General features: G+C 50.5%; 6 protein-coding genes across 6 annotated transcripts; 5 read left to right on the top strand and 1 right to left on the bottom strand.

The window, feature by feature from the left end:
• Window positions 1-455: 455 nt before the first annotated feature.
• Window positions 456-1,586, top strand: BDW70DRAFT_171473 (alkene reductase; the record flags this gene model as incomplete). The annotated part of the gene is made up of 1 exon (XM_073743227.1): window positions 456-1,586. The coding sequence occupies one exon, from the start codon at window positions 456-458 to the stop codon at window positions 1,584-1,586; it is 1,131 nt and encodes a 376-aa protein (XP_073592135.1).
• A 1,887-nt stretch (window positions 1,587-3,473) lies between these two features.
• On the top strand, window positions 3,474-3,896 carry BDW70DRAFT_163668 (P-loop containing nucleoside triphosphate hydrolase protein; the record flags this gene model as incomplete). Its single annotated transcript, XM_073741338.1, has 1 exon — window positions 3,474-3,896. One exon carries the CDS (start codon window positions 3,474-3,476, stop codon window positions 3,894-3,896), a length of 423 nt encoding a protein of 140 aa, XP_073592134.1.
• A 97-nt stretch (window positions 3,897-3,993) lies between these two features.
• BDW70DRAFT_171471 (uncharacterized protein) lies at window positions 3,994-5,008 on the bottom strand. Its single transcript, XM_073743226.1, has one exon. It carries the CDS (start codon window positions 4,928-4,930, stop codon window positions 4,082-4,084), a length of 849 nt encoding a protein of 282 aa, XP_073592133.1. The 5' UTR covers window positions 4,931-5,008; the 3' UTR covers window positions 3,994-4,081.
• Window positions 5,009-6,707: 1,699 nt separating this feature from the next.
• Window positions 6,708-11,310, top strand: BDW70DRAFT_143598 (ABC transporter ATP-binding protein). Its single transcript, XM_073738122.1, has 10 exons — window positions 6,708-6,916; window positions 6,972-7,052; window positions 7,100-7,215; window positions 7,268-7,924; window positions 7,974-8,574; window positions 8,625-9,174; window positions 9,218-9,390; window positions 9,437-9,966; window positions 10,024-11,023; window positions 11,088-11,310. Exons 1-10 carry the CDS (start codon window positions 6,731-6,733, stop codon window positions 11,112-11,114), a joined length of 3,921 nt encoding a protein of 1,306 aa, XP_073592132.1. The 5' UTR covers window positions 6,708-6,730; the 3' UTR covers window positions 11,115-11,310.
• A 236-nt stretch (window positions 11,311-11,546) lies between these two features.
• Window positions 11,547-11,800, top strand: BDW70DRAFT_163665 (uncharacterized protein; the record flags this gene model as incomplete). The annotated part of the gene is made up of 2 exons (XM_073741337.1): window positions 11,547-11,630; window positions 11,705-11,800. 2 exons carry the CDS (start codon window positions 11,547-11,549, stop codon window positions 11,798-11,800), a joined length of 180 nt encoding a protein of 59 aa, XP_073592131.1.
• A 210-nt stretch (window positions 11,801-12,010) lies between these two features.
• BDW70DRAFT_153459 (uncharacterized protein) lies at window positions 12,011-12,695 on the top strand (the record flags this gene model as incomplete). Its single annotated transcript, XM_073739641.1, has 3 exons — window positions 12,011-12,297; window positions 12,338-12,375; window positions 12,436-12,695. The coding sequence occupies 3 exons, from the start codon at window positions 12,011-12,013 to the stop codon at window positions 12,693-12,695; spliced, it is 585 nt and encodes a 194-aa protein (XP_073592130.1).
• Between the last annotated feature and the right edge of the window lie 336 nt (window positions 12,696-13,031).

Below are 13,031 nucleotides of genomic sequence, written 5' to 3'. Positions count from 1 at the left end.
CTTTCTCTTGAGAAAAGAAACGTCACAGGAGCTCAGTACAATACTCCGCGTGGATATTTTTCGTGACGACTGAGAGTGGCACGTATACCAAGGTGGTACGCTACGGTAGGACCCTCGGAGACTTTGCTTAGAAATGCGAATCGACGGGAAGAAGCTAAGGCTAATTAGGAAGAATCTCATTTCCCTTTTAGGAACAATCTGCTTGCCCTAACTAGTTAACGTGATCAACCCAAACGGCTCCATAGCCAAGCGATATATCAGCATCTCCTAGAGAGAAAGAGCCTCTGAACTCCATTAGGAACATTCTCTCTGCCTGTACATTTGTCAGCCACATTGATATTTTCGCAAACCCCGAAGGAAAGAACTACATATACAAGGCGGCTTGCGTCCACCATGAACGTTCCTCATCGTGGACAGAATTTATCAGCATTGCCCCCCCCTGCCTACCGACCATAATGGCAGAAGCACGCCTCTTCAAGCCCGTCAAAATCGGGACCGTCCAGGTCCAACACCGCATCGGAATGGCACCCTTAACCCGCCTGCGCGCAACACCCGACCGTACCCCAACACCGCTGATGAAGGAGTACTACACCCAACGAGCCTCAGTCCCAGGAACCCTGATAATCACGGAGGGCACGCTGATCTCAGCAGCCTCTGCAGGAGGTTTCCCAGGCGCCCCTGGCATCTGGCGCGCCGACCAAGTCGCCGCGTGGAAAGAGATCACAGATGCAGTCCACAAAAAGGGCAGTTTCATCTATGTGCAGCTGTTCAGTATGGGCCGCGCTGCTGAAAAAGAGTTGGCAGAGAGCGAGGGAATAGAGGTCGTGGCACCCAGCGCGATTCCCATCGCGTATGATGAGAAACCCGATGCGCCTATTCCGCGGGCAATGAGCATTGACGAGATTCAGCAGACGATTGTGGATTTCGTGAAGGCGTCAAAGAATGCCCTGGCTGCTGGCTTTGATGGGGTCGAGATCCATGGTGCGAATGGGTACCTCCTTGATCAGTTCCTCCAAGACACGAGTAACCAGCGCGACGACGAGTACGGGGGCAGCGTGGCGAATCGGTCACGACTCCTCCATCAAGTCCTGCAGGAAGTCGTGAAGGCTATCGGTGCTGACAAGGTCGGACTGCGCCTTAGTCCCTGGTCTCGGTTCCAGGGGATGCGAATGGACGATCCGATTCCGCAGTTTGCAGATATCGTCGACAGGGCAAGCGACCTTAATCTCGCGTACCTGTCGCTCATCGAGGCGCGAGTCTTTGGTGCTTGTGATTATGGGGGGAGTCTAGATGAGGGTAGGGAGACATTGGACTTTGTGTACGAGCGCTGGAATGGACCGATTCTTGTTGCGGGTGGGTATGGGCTCGAAAAGGCGCGGAGGCTGGTTGATGAGCAGTACCCGAAGAAAGACATTGTTGTTCTCTTTGGACGGCATTTCATCTCGAATCCGGATCTTGTGTATCGGTTCAAGAAAGGGGTAGAATTGACCAAGTACCAGCGCGAGACGTTCTATGAAATCAGCTCGGCGGTGGGCTATGTGGACTATCCATTCAGCAAGGAGTACTCGGCGACCCTGAGCGCTTAGGACTGAGCCGAGTGAAGAGAGATTACAAATTATAGACTCAGAATTAGTGAGATCTTGCACTGATATTGTATATCCACGGCTGGTCAGAGGAAGTTGGCACAGAATAGAGAGAACTAAGTGATTATTGCCACAGGGACCGAGCTCATGGACTTAGTTACAGAACAGAAAGATGGTAGATACACATGTCATCTTATGTAGCCCCTCAAGTTTGGAGTATCAACTACTCCAACTCTGAGCACTAAGCCATATTCATAACAGATATAATGAGTCGTATGCAACATGAAAGACCTGTATTCTGTTCCGGTCTGAATAAGGAGCAAGCACCCCGACTGCTAAATTGTAGGGCTAGCTCTAGTAAGCTGTGCTTACATATTGCCAGGCTAACTTCACTGGAAGCCGCCTGAGCACGTCAGTAAGGTCGAAAGAATGTCTCTACCTGTGGTCTAACAATCTAGTACATATTTTTCTCAAACTATGCAGGCTTTCATGTTTATCAAAATGTGGTAGCACAGGTTTGGACTTTTCCTCATCGAAAGCTTAAAGATTTCTCAAAAGTCCTCTGTCTTCTTCTAGACAAGCGCTGGGTGAATTTTCATAGAGTGGTATAAGTTGGCTAGTTGTAATATTAGCTTGTTAATGAGGGAAACTGCAATATCCATTTTTCCATTGAGGTTAACAGATAGAAAGCTACTTGGCTAAGCGCTAGATGACTCCTATAGATAGTCTTTTTATTTAAGGGACTGGGGATCCACCTTTTTTGAGAACTAATTAACCCAGTAGGCAGAGAGGCGCAAATAGTCCTGTTCTTCCGACACTGGAAGTATGAACCGCTCTAAGAGCCCGTGTCTGAGCAAGCATACACACAACCGGAGCAGAAGGATCACTCTGATGAGGCCCTACGGCTTGATCTACCCGATCGTACCTGTATAGCTAACTGGCCCGTGACAGCAACCTTCTCTCCTAAGAAAGGGCCTTGACTAAGCCGCTCAGGCAGTAACTAATAACTGTGGTTCCCCGGCCTGCTGCATAAGCGAAGATGGCCTAAGCTAGGGCTTGCGACCTAGACCAGTAATAGTCAAATAGGGCTTACCGGGACTCCTACCCGCTGGCGTGCCCTGACCCACGATGCGATGACCCCAGACCCGCAGACCCACAACTAGCCTCTACTTTGCTGGTGTCTTGCACGGCTTCAGATCAAGCTTATAGTTGGATGACTATAGCTGGACTCAAATGATGAGATCTTTGACCTAACATAACCTGTGAGACGTGATTAAACTTGTAAGAGCTCATTTCCAGGCAAGCATACTGCAACTTGAACCAAGGTCACTTTGATCTGCCCATAGCCTGATTTGCCAGGATAGCACCTATATATCTAACTAGCCCGTGACAAGCACGCTTACCAATATGATCTGACTCATATCTAGAGTAATGCTAGGACCAGCTGTTTATCTGACTAATATAACTGGTTTGGTTACAAATCAAGCCGGTTTTGACTGTTGGGTATAGCTTCAAACCTAAAATTTGAATCATTTTCAGCGGCTGAGGGGTGACGGATCGGCGAGGAGGGCGGGCCGTCCGGAAGATACGGGAACCTTGTCGGTCGCGGCATTTTTTAAGAGCAGGGGTAGCCAAGAACGGAGCCTTGGAGAAAGAATGAGACTAGCGGTCCATTCCATCATTCCCGATATCCGCCAGGACCCTAGCCCTAAGTTGATGGTCTGCCCATTACAGATATGCCCAGCTATATAGAAAATATGTCCAAATATATAAGACCACTTCTCAGAATTCTCTTGTTATTTACTAGATACCTCGTACAGAAACCGTGATGGGTCCAGAATCTGCAGTAGGCGAAGCATCTTCGCAGTCCACGCGTGGTGGAGCCAAGCAATGGTGAACGGAAAACCCACAGATCCGTCTTTCCAGCACAAGGTTGGCTATGTTCAACAGCAAGATCTACACCTGAGCACCATGACGGTCCGCGAAGCTCTACGGTTCAGTGCTGTCCTTCGGCAATCCGCCGAAATTCCGAAATTCGAAAAGCTAGACTATGTTGAGCATGTTATTGACACACTGGAAATGCGAGAATTTGCGGATGCCGTTATAGGTGTTCCTGGAGAGGGCCTCAATGTCGAGCAACGCAAACGCCTAACAATTGGTGCGGAACTGGCCGCTAAGCCTCAGCTCTTAGTTTTCTTCGACGAACCTACCTCGGGGTTGGATTCGCAGACCTCTTGGGCCATTTCAGAGCTTATCAAGAAGCTGACCAATAGTGGTCAGGCAATTCTCTGCACTATTCATCAAACAAACTGATATGTAGACAGGCCGTTGACTGTTCTCTCTCTCATAATTTGTCTTACAAGACGGATGATTTATACAATTGAGAATTATTTCTCCCGTCATATGTGGTTGCAGCTCAGCCGCGTTATTCGCATGTGTCCTCTCAGTTGAGGAACCGTATCAAGTACGAAGTTAAGTACGTATTACGTGTTGAAGCATTAAGATCTATTTGTCCCTCCAGAGTCCCCAAGCTCTGGAATCAATCCAGCTCCGCCATCCGACCTGCTCCCCAACACAAGCGGGCTTCTGAGTAGCGTGACCAGCGAATTCAGTACCCCAAATTCCATCTTGAGCTTGATGCTATAGAGCAGGGCACAGTACCCGTTCGCGGCAAGGGCAAGGTCCATGTAGATCTGCACTAGGAACCCTGTATCCAGCACTATAGCCGCAACCTGCATGGCCATGAGATACACCAAGACTCTCTTTCCCGCGCGGCCCTTTGCCTGCGCGATCGGATGCAGATTACGATACGCCTGCACGGTGTAGATAGCGCACACGATAAACTCGCGGACAGTGGCGCCCAGAAAGACGATACGTTCGAGGATGTACTCTGCCCTTGCAAGACGCGGGTGCCGCGTGCTGACCAGTGTCAGCGTCACCGTCAGCTGTGCGGGAACGGAGAGCACCGAAGTGACGATGATCATTATCAGTATACCGCGGAGGATGCGATAGCTGCGCAGGACGAGGTGTAACCGCGAGTACAGAACGAGGATATGCGCTGTCAAGAGGGCTGTGTACGAGAAGGCAAAGATATATCCGGCAGCGAGAAGCTCGCTAAAGTCTGAACTGAAAGTCCGCAGCGATTGAGCTATGATGTATGCGGCCAGGGAGAGGGTAGAGGTGAGGATGCTGCCAAAGTATAGTCCCCGCCGGCGGTCGAAGGTGTTGAAGATCCACAGCAAGAGCTCGAGGACATTGTAGCCAGCGACGCTGAGGAAAATCGGGTTGATAATATAGAAGGCTGACGAGCGTGGGAGGCCAGACGGAAGGGACGCCGTGTCGGACATTGCATGGTAGACGAAGAGGGCCAACTCGTGATTTTCTTTATTTTGATTCCAGCCGACATGGTGGTTCGCACCCTAGCAATATTAAATGTAACTTAATGACGACTCCCTCCAGGGATCTTCGACCCTATTTTCTTTGTTTTGCTGGAGCCAAGAGATCACCATCCCGGAGCCCAGATTGTGGGCTCCGGGATGGTGAGACAAAGAAAGTCTATAGCGCAAAGTAAGCGCACCTTTCTGGCTTTTCCAACTCTATTGGGTTTGGTTTTGCGCACGGGCAAAAGGTGATTCGACGATAAATCGATAGCAGGGCAGAAGTCATATCCTTTTCACCAATGGCGCTCTCGGAGGTGAGGCCGTGCTGTCCAGGGCCGTTCGAGGGCCACCCAGGGCTGCCCGGCTCTGCTTCCGTTCGGTGTCACAACGGGACAACCTTGAACCAACACATGGGCACGGCCGACTACTGTCGTACCGGGGCAATTAGTTGCCGATCGACAGGGTGGCTGTCCCGCGCGGCGGAGTGTTTGCAAAAGGATTCGTTGTTGGTGCAGGGATGCAGCCGTGTGAGCCGGGCCGCAGTCATGGTTAGTTATACAAATCAAGGCCCTAATTGAGCTTAATCTTGAGCAGCCGGATCTCAAGCAACCTTTTTATTTTGCTTTATTTCACTTCACTCTCCTTTTTACTTTCTAATCGTTATCCTTTTTTTTTTTATTTTTTATTTTTTATCGATTTATAGCCTCCTTCACTCGGACGGAAGCAATAATACGATGGCAATGGGCTAGTTGTATACTTCCGTCAGCACGCGTAAAGTTTACAGCAAGTCCTAAATTGTGTTCATAGTTGTATGAATACACATAATACACATAATCATAAATAATAGATGCGCTAGACTGAGACTCATATACCGTCGTTTTTAATGGCTCGTATTTTCTAGGTTACAAGGACACTCGTACTAATAACATTAGGGCTCGCCTACTAGGCCGTGGGGCTGATCGTTACCGGCAGGTCCTGCTGGTGAAAATTGCGCCTATACAAGGCTCAAGCTCTACCAAGAAATCAGCCACGGGCCCACTGCATTTGCTTCAGATGGCCTTTGTGCGACTATAGGCTCTGTCGACGAGACGGCGATCGCTACTTTAACAAGTTACTTATACGTTTAGGTGTGGTCGTATTCTGCGACACGGACCTGTGCAAGTAATGGTCACGTGTTGGGATAGTATTGCTTGCGTGGTTTATTACGCGTTTTGATACGAAGAATAGATGGTTGAGTTGATTTTAAAAAACATATCTCGAATGCGGTAGCTTTGAAGCCTTGTATAGTGTATGGTAAAGTACCGTATAAGCTCCTTCGTCCAACCCTAAAGAGTCGACTTCATCCAATCTCTTGTTTGAATTGCGCAGCACTTGCCGAGATTGGTCTTTTTGTCGTGCTCGTAAGTCTCCTCAATGGGGGGTTTCCGGCGCGTCGCAGCGTTGTGGTTACTCCGGAGCAGAGATAGTTCTGTCGTCAGCGTCTGTTTCTCTTCATCTCTTCGATATCCCGGCGCCGCAGACCTCCTTGACCCGCTCAGCTTCAGTCTTTATTCGGACTCGACACCTATGCTGCAGTCAGCAGTCGGCATGGCCGATCCGTAGGCTCCAGCCACGCAGCCGAGTACGAGGAGGATGAATGTTGCCTAGCGGCCAAGGCGCCGAGACCCCCGCAGCCAGCCGATTGATCTAGTACATATCACGATTCTCGCTCTTTTCCTCATCTTATGCCCTGACAATCACCAGTCCATTGTATATGCTCCGGTAGCGATGGAGAATCCATCCTCTTCAAACCCCAGGCCTGGGCCAGAAGCGCCGGTCAAAACTCAAAAGGAATCGGCGACGGGGACGGCAACGTCCTTGCCGCCAGAGCCAGAGAAGCTGACGACGGCTAGTGAGAACCACGACGGCTCTAATGATAAAGAGATCAAAACTCCCTTGTTCGCGAGCTACGCTGTATGTTTATACTCTTGTTTGCATATGCTCAACTGGCGTTTTGACAGCTGTCTAGCGAATCCTCTCGTACGGGACCGGTCACCATGGTTGGCTTCTCTTGATCCTCGGCCTTGGATGCGCAATGGGATCAGGAACGGCAGGTCTCATTCCCACATGTGCACCGATATTCCTAACAAGTGGCAGACCCTCCCCCTAATGAATGTCATCTTTGGCAACCTCGTCGGCGACTTCAATGCATATTTCATTCCAGACTCGGGAGTGACAGAGTCTCAATTCAACTCTGCCGTTAGCAAGAACAGGCATGCCAGGCGATCCATATAGCTTGGCCAGCTCCTCGCTGACGTGGTCTAGCCTCTATCTCATCTATCTCTTCATCGGCAAGTTCGTTTTGACGTACGTTTACATGCTCTGTTTCCGTATGATCAGCCTGAAAGCGTCCTCGTCCCTCCGACTGTCCTACATGTCCTCGATCTTCAGCCAGCCAGTCAGCAAACTCGACGCTATCTCCGTGGGTAGCGTGACAAACACAATCACCTCCCTCTCAAATACGATGCAGCAGAGCGTTTCCGATCGCCTGGCGATGCTCTTCCAGTCGATCGCCCTGCTGATCGCCGCATACGCAGTAGCCTTCCGGTACTCCTGGGCACTGACGCTCGTTGTCTCCTCGGCCATCCTCTTCGTGGTGCTAGCATTCAGCGTAACGGTCCCGATCATGATTTCTGGCCAGCGGAGTGTTGATCTCGCGGACGAACAGCATGCCTCGATCGCGAGTGAGGTCTTCGGTTCTATCCGGACAGTGTTCTCTCTCGGCGCGGACGGCCCCCTGTCACGAAAGTACAGCGAGTGGGTTGATGAGGCGCGGAGGCGCGGGCGGCGCATGGCCTTCGTCACGGGAATTCATCTGGCGATACTTTTCTTCAGCATGTACTGCAGTTTTGCGCTTGCATTCTGGTTTGGAATCAAGCTCTTCCGCGAGGGAAATATCCCTAATGTCGGGACAGTGATAACGTATACTCTCCGCGGTACGCTTTTTTGGGCATTTCTAACTGCGGTGCAGTGTCTTCTTCTCCGTCCTTCTGGTGGTGACGATCATGGGCGGCATTATCTCACCTCTAATGGCTATCTCAAAAGCCGTTAGTGCCTCGGCGGCATTCTTCTCCGTTATCGATGCCGAGAGGCTACCGAGCGGTGGATTCAAGGAGCCCGAGGTATCAAGCCAGTCGGATATTGTCTTTGAGAATGTGACCTTTGCGTATCCCTCGAGACCTAGCGTGCCTGTCTTGAAGGGTTTTAGTGCCGTGTTTCAACGTGGGAAGACAACGGCAATCGTTGGGCCTTCGGGATCAGGAAAAAGCACGATTGTCACGTTGCTGGAGCGGTGGTATCAACTCGACTCATCCGGTGAGAGAGAGAAAATGTCTGGGGAGATCAGGATCAATGACCGAAGCATTAACTGTTTAGACCTCAAGTGGTGGAGGACACAGATCGGCCTGGTGCAGCAGGAGCCCTTTGTGTTCAATGACACGGTCTACAACAACGTCGCCTTTGGACTAATCGGATCGCAGTGGGAGGATGCTTCTGAAGAGGTCAAGAGAGGCCTCGTCGAAAAAGCATGCAAGGAAGCATTTGTTGACGAATTTGTTCAACGTCTTCCTTCAGTATATATCCCGTCCACGTCGCTATATCACCCGCATACTAATCATAACAGAAATACTCCACGCTCATCGGGGAAAACGGCTTAACGCTAAGCGGCGGCCAACGCCAACGGCTAACAATCGCGCGCGGCATCGTTTCTAACCCTCCGATCCTGATACTGGACGAAGCAACGAGCTCTATTGATGTACGAGGAGAGAGGATCGTGCAGGCGGCCCTAAACCGTGTCTCAAAGGACCGCACGACAATCATGATCGCGCATCGACTGTCGACTGTGAGGAACGCCGATCGGATCATTGTGCTTAGGGATGGGGAGAATGTTGAGGAGGGAAGCCATGAAGAGTTGCTCAAGAGAGAAGGAGTTTACAGTGGTCTTGTCAAGGCGCAGCTATTAGGGACATTTTACGGCGCGGATGGCTTTGAGGACAGTGAGCACAATGAGTGGGCGGCAAGTGAGAAGGACGAGGAGGAGCTTGACTCCGTGTCAGAGGAAGCTCCGACGAAGAAGATGGGCGGTTTCATGAGCTTGGGTGCCATTCTCTACGAACAACGGGCCTACTGGATGCTGTACATCGTTATCCTCGCGGCGGCCGCTGGTTCTGGATGTAAGTCGGCCATACTCGTGAGACGCAAGCTAACATCACCCAGCCGGTTTCGCACTTCAAAGCTACCTCTTTGCGAAACTAATCGAGGTCTTCAATTTCACCGGCCAGAGGCTGATCGATGCCGCCGACTTCTGGGCGTTGATGTTCTTCGTCCTAGCCCTAGCCGTGGGAGCCTGCTACTTTATACTAGGGTCTTGTTCTGTCATTGTCTCGCATGTATGTCCCCTACCTGTGGTCTCCCACCATCAAGCTCATTGTATAGTTTATTGCATCTTTCTACCGAAAAGACTACTTCACGAGCCTCATCCGAAAACCGGTCCCCTTCTTTGACTCTGCTGCCAACAGCAGCGGAACCCTAACATCGAGTCTCTCAAGTTCGGCCAAGCAACTCCAAGATCTCTTCAGCGTCAACGGTGTCTTTCCGCTAGTGTCCATCTTTGTTATATCCGGCTGCATCTCCATCTCGTTTGCCTTTGGGTGGAAACTCGCTGCCGTCGCCATCTTCGCGGCATTACCTTTCATCGCCTCCGCAGCAAATCTACGTATTCGATACGAGACGCAATTCGAACTTATGAATGCTAAAGTCTATGCGGAGAGCTCGGCGTTCGCGGCCGAGGCAATCAAGGCATTTCGCACTGTGTCTGCGTGCACGATGGAGGGATTTATTCTGGAAAGATACAAAGCCCTACTCACGGAGCAACGAGAGAAAGCACTGAAAAAAGCCTGGCTTGCGTGCGCGGTGTTTGCCTTTTCGGACAGTGTAGATTTCTGCGCGATGGCGCTGACGTTTTGGTATCCTGCCCTTGCCGCTTGACTTGGTGCTTGCTGGAGCTGATGGTTTGTCGCTAGGTACGGCGGGAAACTCCTTGGTTCAAGAGAGTACGACCTCGTCCAGTTCTTCGTCGTCTACATTGCTATCATTCAGGGCGGGCAGATGGCCGGAATGATGTTCAGCTCTGGTGCGGATTTCGCACAGGCAAAGGCCTCTGCTGCCAGGATTTTCATGGCGCGAACGCCGTCGCCAACCTCCAACACTCAAGATCCTGCAACCACACCTCCAGACGCAAGAGCACCATCAGATGCGAGTCTTGAATTCTGCAGTGTTTCCTTCCGCTATCCCTTCCGCAAAGCGCCAGTCTTTGCAGACCTCAATCTTCGAATCGAAAGCGGGCAGTTTGTCGCATTCGTCGGGCCTTCGGGGTGCGGGAAATCAACACTCATATCGCTGATAGAGCGGTTCTACGAGCCCACTGAGGGCAGCATACTGTTTGGAGGAGTGCCGATCAACACACTTGACGTTGTATCCTACCGCAGGAACCTATCTCTCGTCGCGCAAGACCCGAAGCTGTTCAACGCCAATATACGCGAAAATCTCTGTCTGGGGATTGACCCAGACAACCATGAACAGGACCATGACCGCGATCTCGAGGAGAGGATGGTATCCGCCTGTACTTCCGCCGAGATCCACCCATTCATTCTCTCCCTGCCCGATGGCTACAACACAGCGCTCGGAACAAACGCCTCCTCGTCGGCATCTCTAAGCGGCGGGCAGAAGCAGCGACTCTGTATCGCCCGCGCGTTACTCCGGAACCCGCGAGTATTGCTCCTAGACGAAGCAACTTCTAGTCTGGACTCGCAGAGCGAAAAGCTTGTGCAGCAGGCGATGGAGAAACTAGCTGAGAGTCGAGGTTTGACGATCATTGCTGTTGCACATCGGCTTGCCACTGTGCAAAAGGCAGATGTCATTTTTGTTTTTGGCGAGAACGGCACTTCTACGGCTGGGTCGAGGGTGTTGGAGAAGGGGACTCATTGGGAGTTGCTGAAGATGAGGGGGGTGTATTGGCAGATGGTGAGTTGTTCTCTTCTCTGGTCCTTGATAAAGAAAGCTATGAGAAGTTGCTAACAATAAGCAGTGTCAGGCTCAGGCACTAGATCGGTGATTTAATCCATCTTACGGAATTTATATGTAGTCGTTCGTTAAACGTCACCATGAGCTGGGGCGGTTTTGCTTCGTCGGCCGGTGCTCTATGCTCCTGGACTACGCCACTCCCTACAAATCTTGTATAATATCTAGATCCTCGCCACTTAAATGGAAAAGCCCAAGCTCCATTTGGAGGCCGAGCAACGCGCGTTGGCTACAACCCACTCGGAATTTTATTAGATAACAAGTAATTGACTATCCACTTCTACTAGGACCGATCAATGGCAGAATTAACTATATCCACTTGCAGGTGTCAGCATTTAGCGTCCATAGCGGGTCAGAGACATCAAAAGGCGGTTTGGGTGCCTTCACTCTATATAAACACCAGAGAAAAGTGCCGAATGGCTTCTCAATCAAGATATTCTACCCACAACCCTAGGCTCTATACGCAATGGTGAGCGTCGCAGTCGCCGGCCGCACCATCGTCGAAGCCCTGAGTCGATCTCGTCATAAGGCATTCGTCTTCTCGCGAAAGGTACGACAACGCATATCATCAAAACGAAACGCTTCCCATGCCAGTCTACATTACCGAGTACTAATACGACATAGCCGCTGGACGGCGAGTTTTACAACAATTCGAACATTACGACCATTACGGTCGACAACACCAAGGTCGACTCCTTAGTCCGAATCCTCGAAACTTAAAGAATCCACACCGTGGTCTGCGCCTTCTCCGTTTCGCGTGACTCGTTGTCGAGATCACAAGCATCTCATTGATGCGGCAAAGCTCTCAAAAGAGACGAAGAGATTTGTGCCGAGTTCTTTTGCGATCCAGTACCCAAAGAAGTATGTAGAATCCACCCGCAGTAGACCAGGACTAGGATTCGCGGGAGTAGTTATAGACTATGCTGATGGATGAAAGGGCCGCTAAGACCTGCCACAATTAAGGACTACTTTGCTGCCATTGAAACCTTGCGTCGGTCGGATCTTGAATTCACAGTCTTTCATAACGGGATCTTCCTCGATTACTTCATCCCCTCAGAGACGAGATTAAATTCATACCTAAGACCGAATGTCTTCGTCATTGATATTGCCAACAGAGTTGCAGCTATCCCTGGTGATGGGAATGCTCGTCTAACCCTCACGTACACCTTCGACCTTGCGAGATTCGTTGTTCAAAGTGTGGACCTCAAGGAAGGGGAGTGGGAGGAGCAGAGTCGGGTTATTGGTGGACGAGATCAGCTGGAATGAGTTCGTCAATTTGGCAGAGGAAATATTGGGTATGTATCACTTGGTACCATCCCAATATCGAAGAGTATACGGATCCTAACGTGTTCAAGGCTGCAATTTCAGAGTCCACTACGACCCGATCGAGAAACTGGAGAACTTTGAGATCACAGAGTTGCCCGGCCACAGAGCTCTGTACGAACACTTCCCCGAAGAGAGGTTTCGCTGGTTCATGTCTATCTTTGAGCTATTCACGGTGGACGGGGGATCAAGGCTTGAGAGAAAAGGAAGCCTGAATGAGAGGTTCTCAGAGGTTATACCAGTCACGGTTAGGAATGTAATAGGGGATTGGAAGGATGAGCTGTCGGGATGATCCTTTCTGGAGGGCACTCAAACGGTATATATATATATATATATATATATATTTTTTTTTGGAATACTTACAAGACTTCTGGAAAGTCAATATTGATGCATATGATAGCATGAGGATGTTATGCTAGCAATATGAACACTGGAAGACTTTATTAACTAGGCTCTGGGGCCTCGTATTCAAGACCAATAACACGATGATCATGTCAAGCCCAAGGCGACCTTGCTCTTCCTGGCCTAGCGAACGAATCCTTCGATTAGGAATTGCCAGACTGGGTTAAACTAAGCGGCCTGGCTAGGTGCTTTAAGCTAGGTACGTTGATCTCTTGCTGCTGCCCTC

Source organism: Aspergillus foveolatus, assembly GCF_047715535.1.
Source record: "Aspergillus foveolatus strain CBS 279.81 unplaced genomic scaffold BDW70scaffold_75, whole genome shotgun sequence".
Lineage (NCBI taxonomy): Eukaryota > Fungi > Ascomycota > Eurotiomycetes > Eurotiales > Aspergillaceae > Aspergillus > Aspergillus foveolatus.
This window is presented reverse-complemented; position numbering and strand designations above follow the sequence as displayed.

Coding starts and splice junctions, on each gene's coding strand:
- BDW70DRAFT_171471 (XM_073743226.1), bottom strand. CDS start 4,930: ATGTCCGACACGGCGTCCCTTCCGTCTGGCCTCCCACGCTCGTCAGCC.
- BDW70DRAFT_143598 (XM_073738122.1), top strand. CDS start 6,731: ATGGAGAATCCATCCTCTTCAAACCCCAGGCCTGGGCCAGAAGCGCCG. Junction 7,925..7,973: donor AATGTCGGGACAGTGATAAC/GTATACTCTCCG, acceptor ACTGCGGTGCAG/TGTCTTCTTCTCCGTCCTTC. Junction 9,175..9,217: donor GGCGGCCGCTGGTTCTGGAT/GTAAGTCGGCCA, acceptor AACATCACCCAG/CCGGTTTCGCACTTCAAAGC.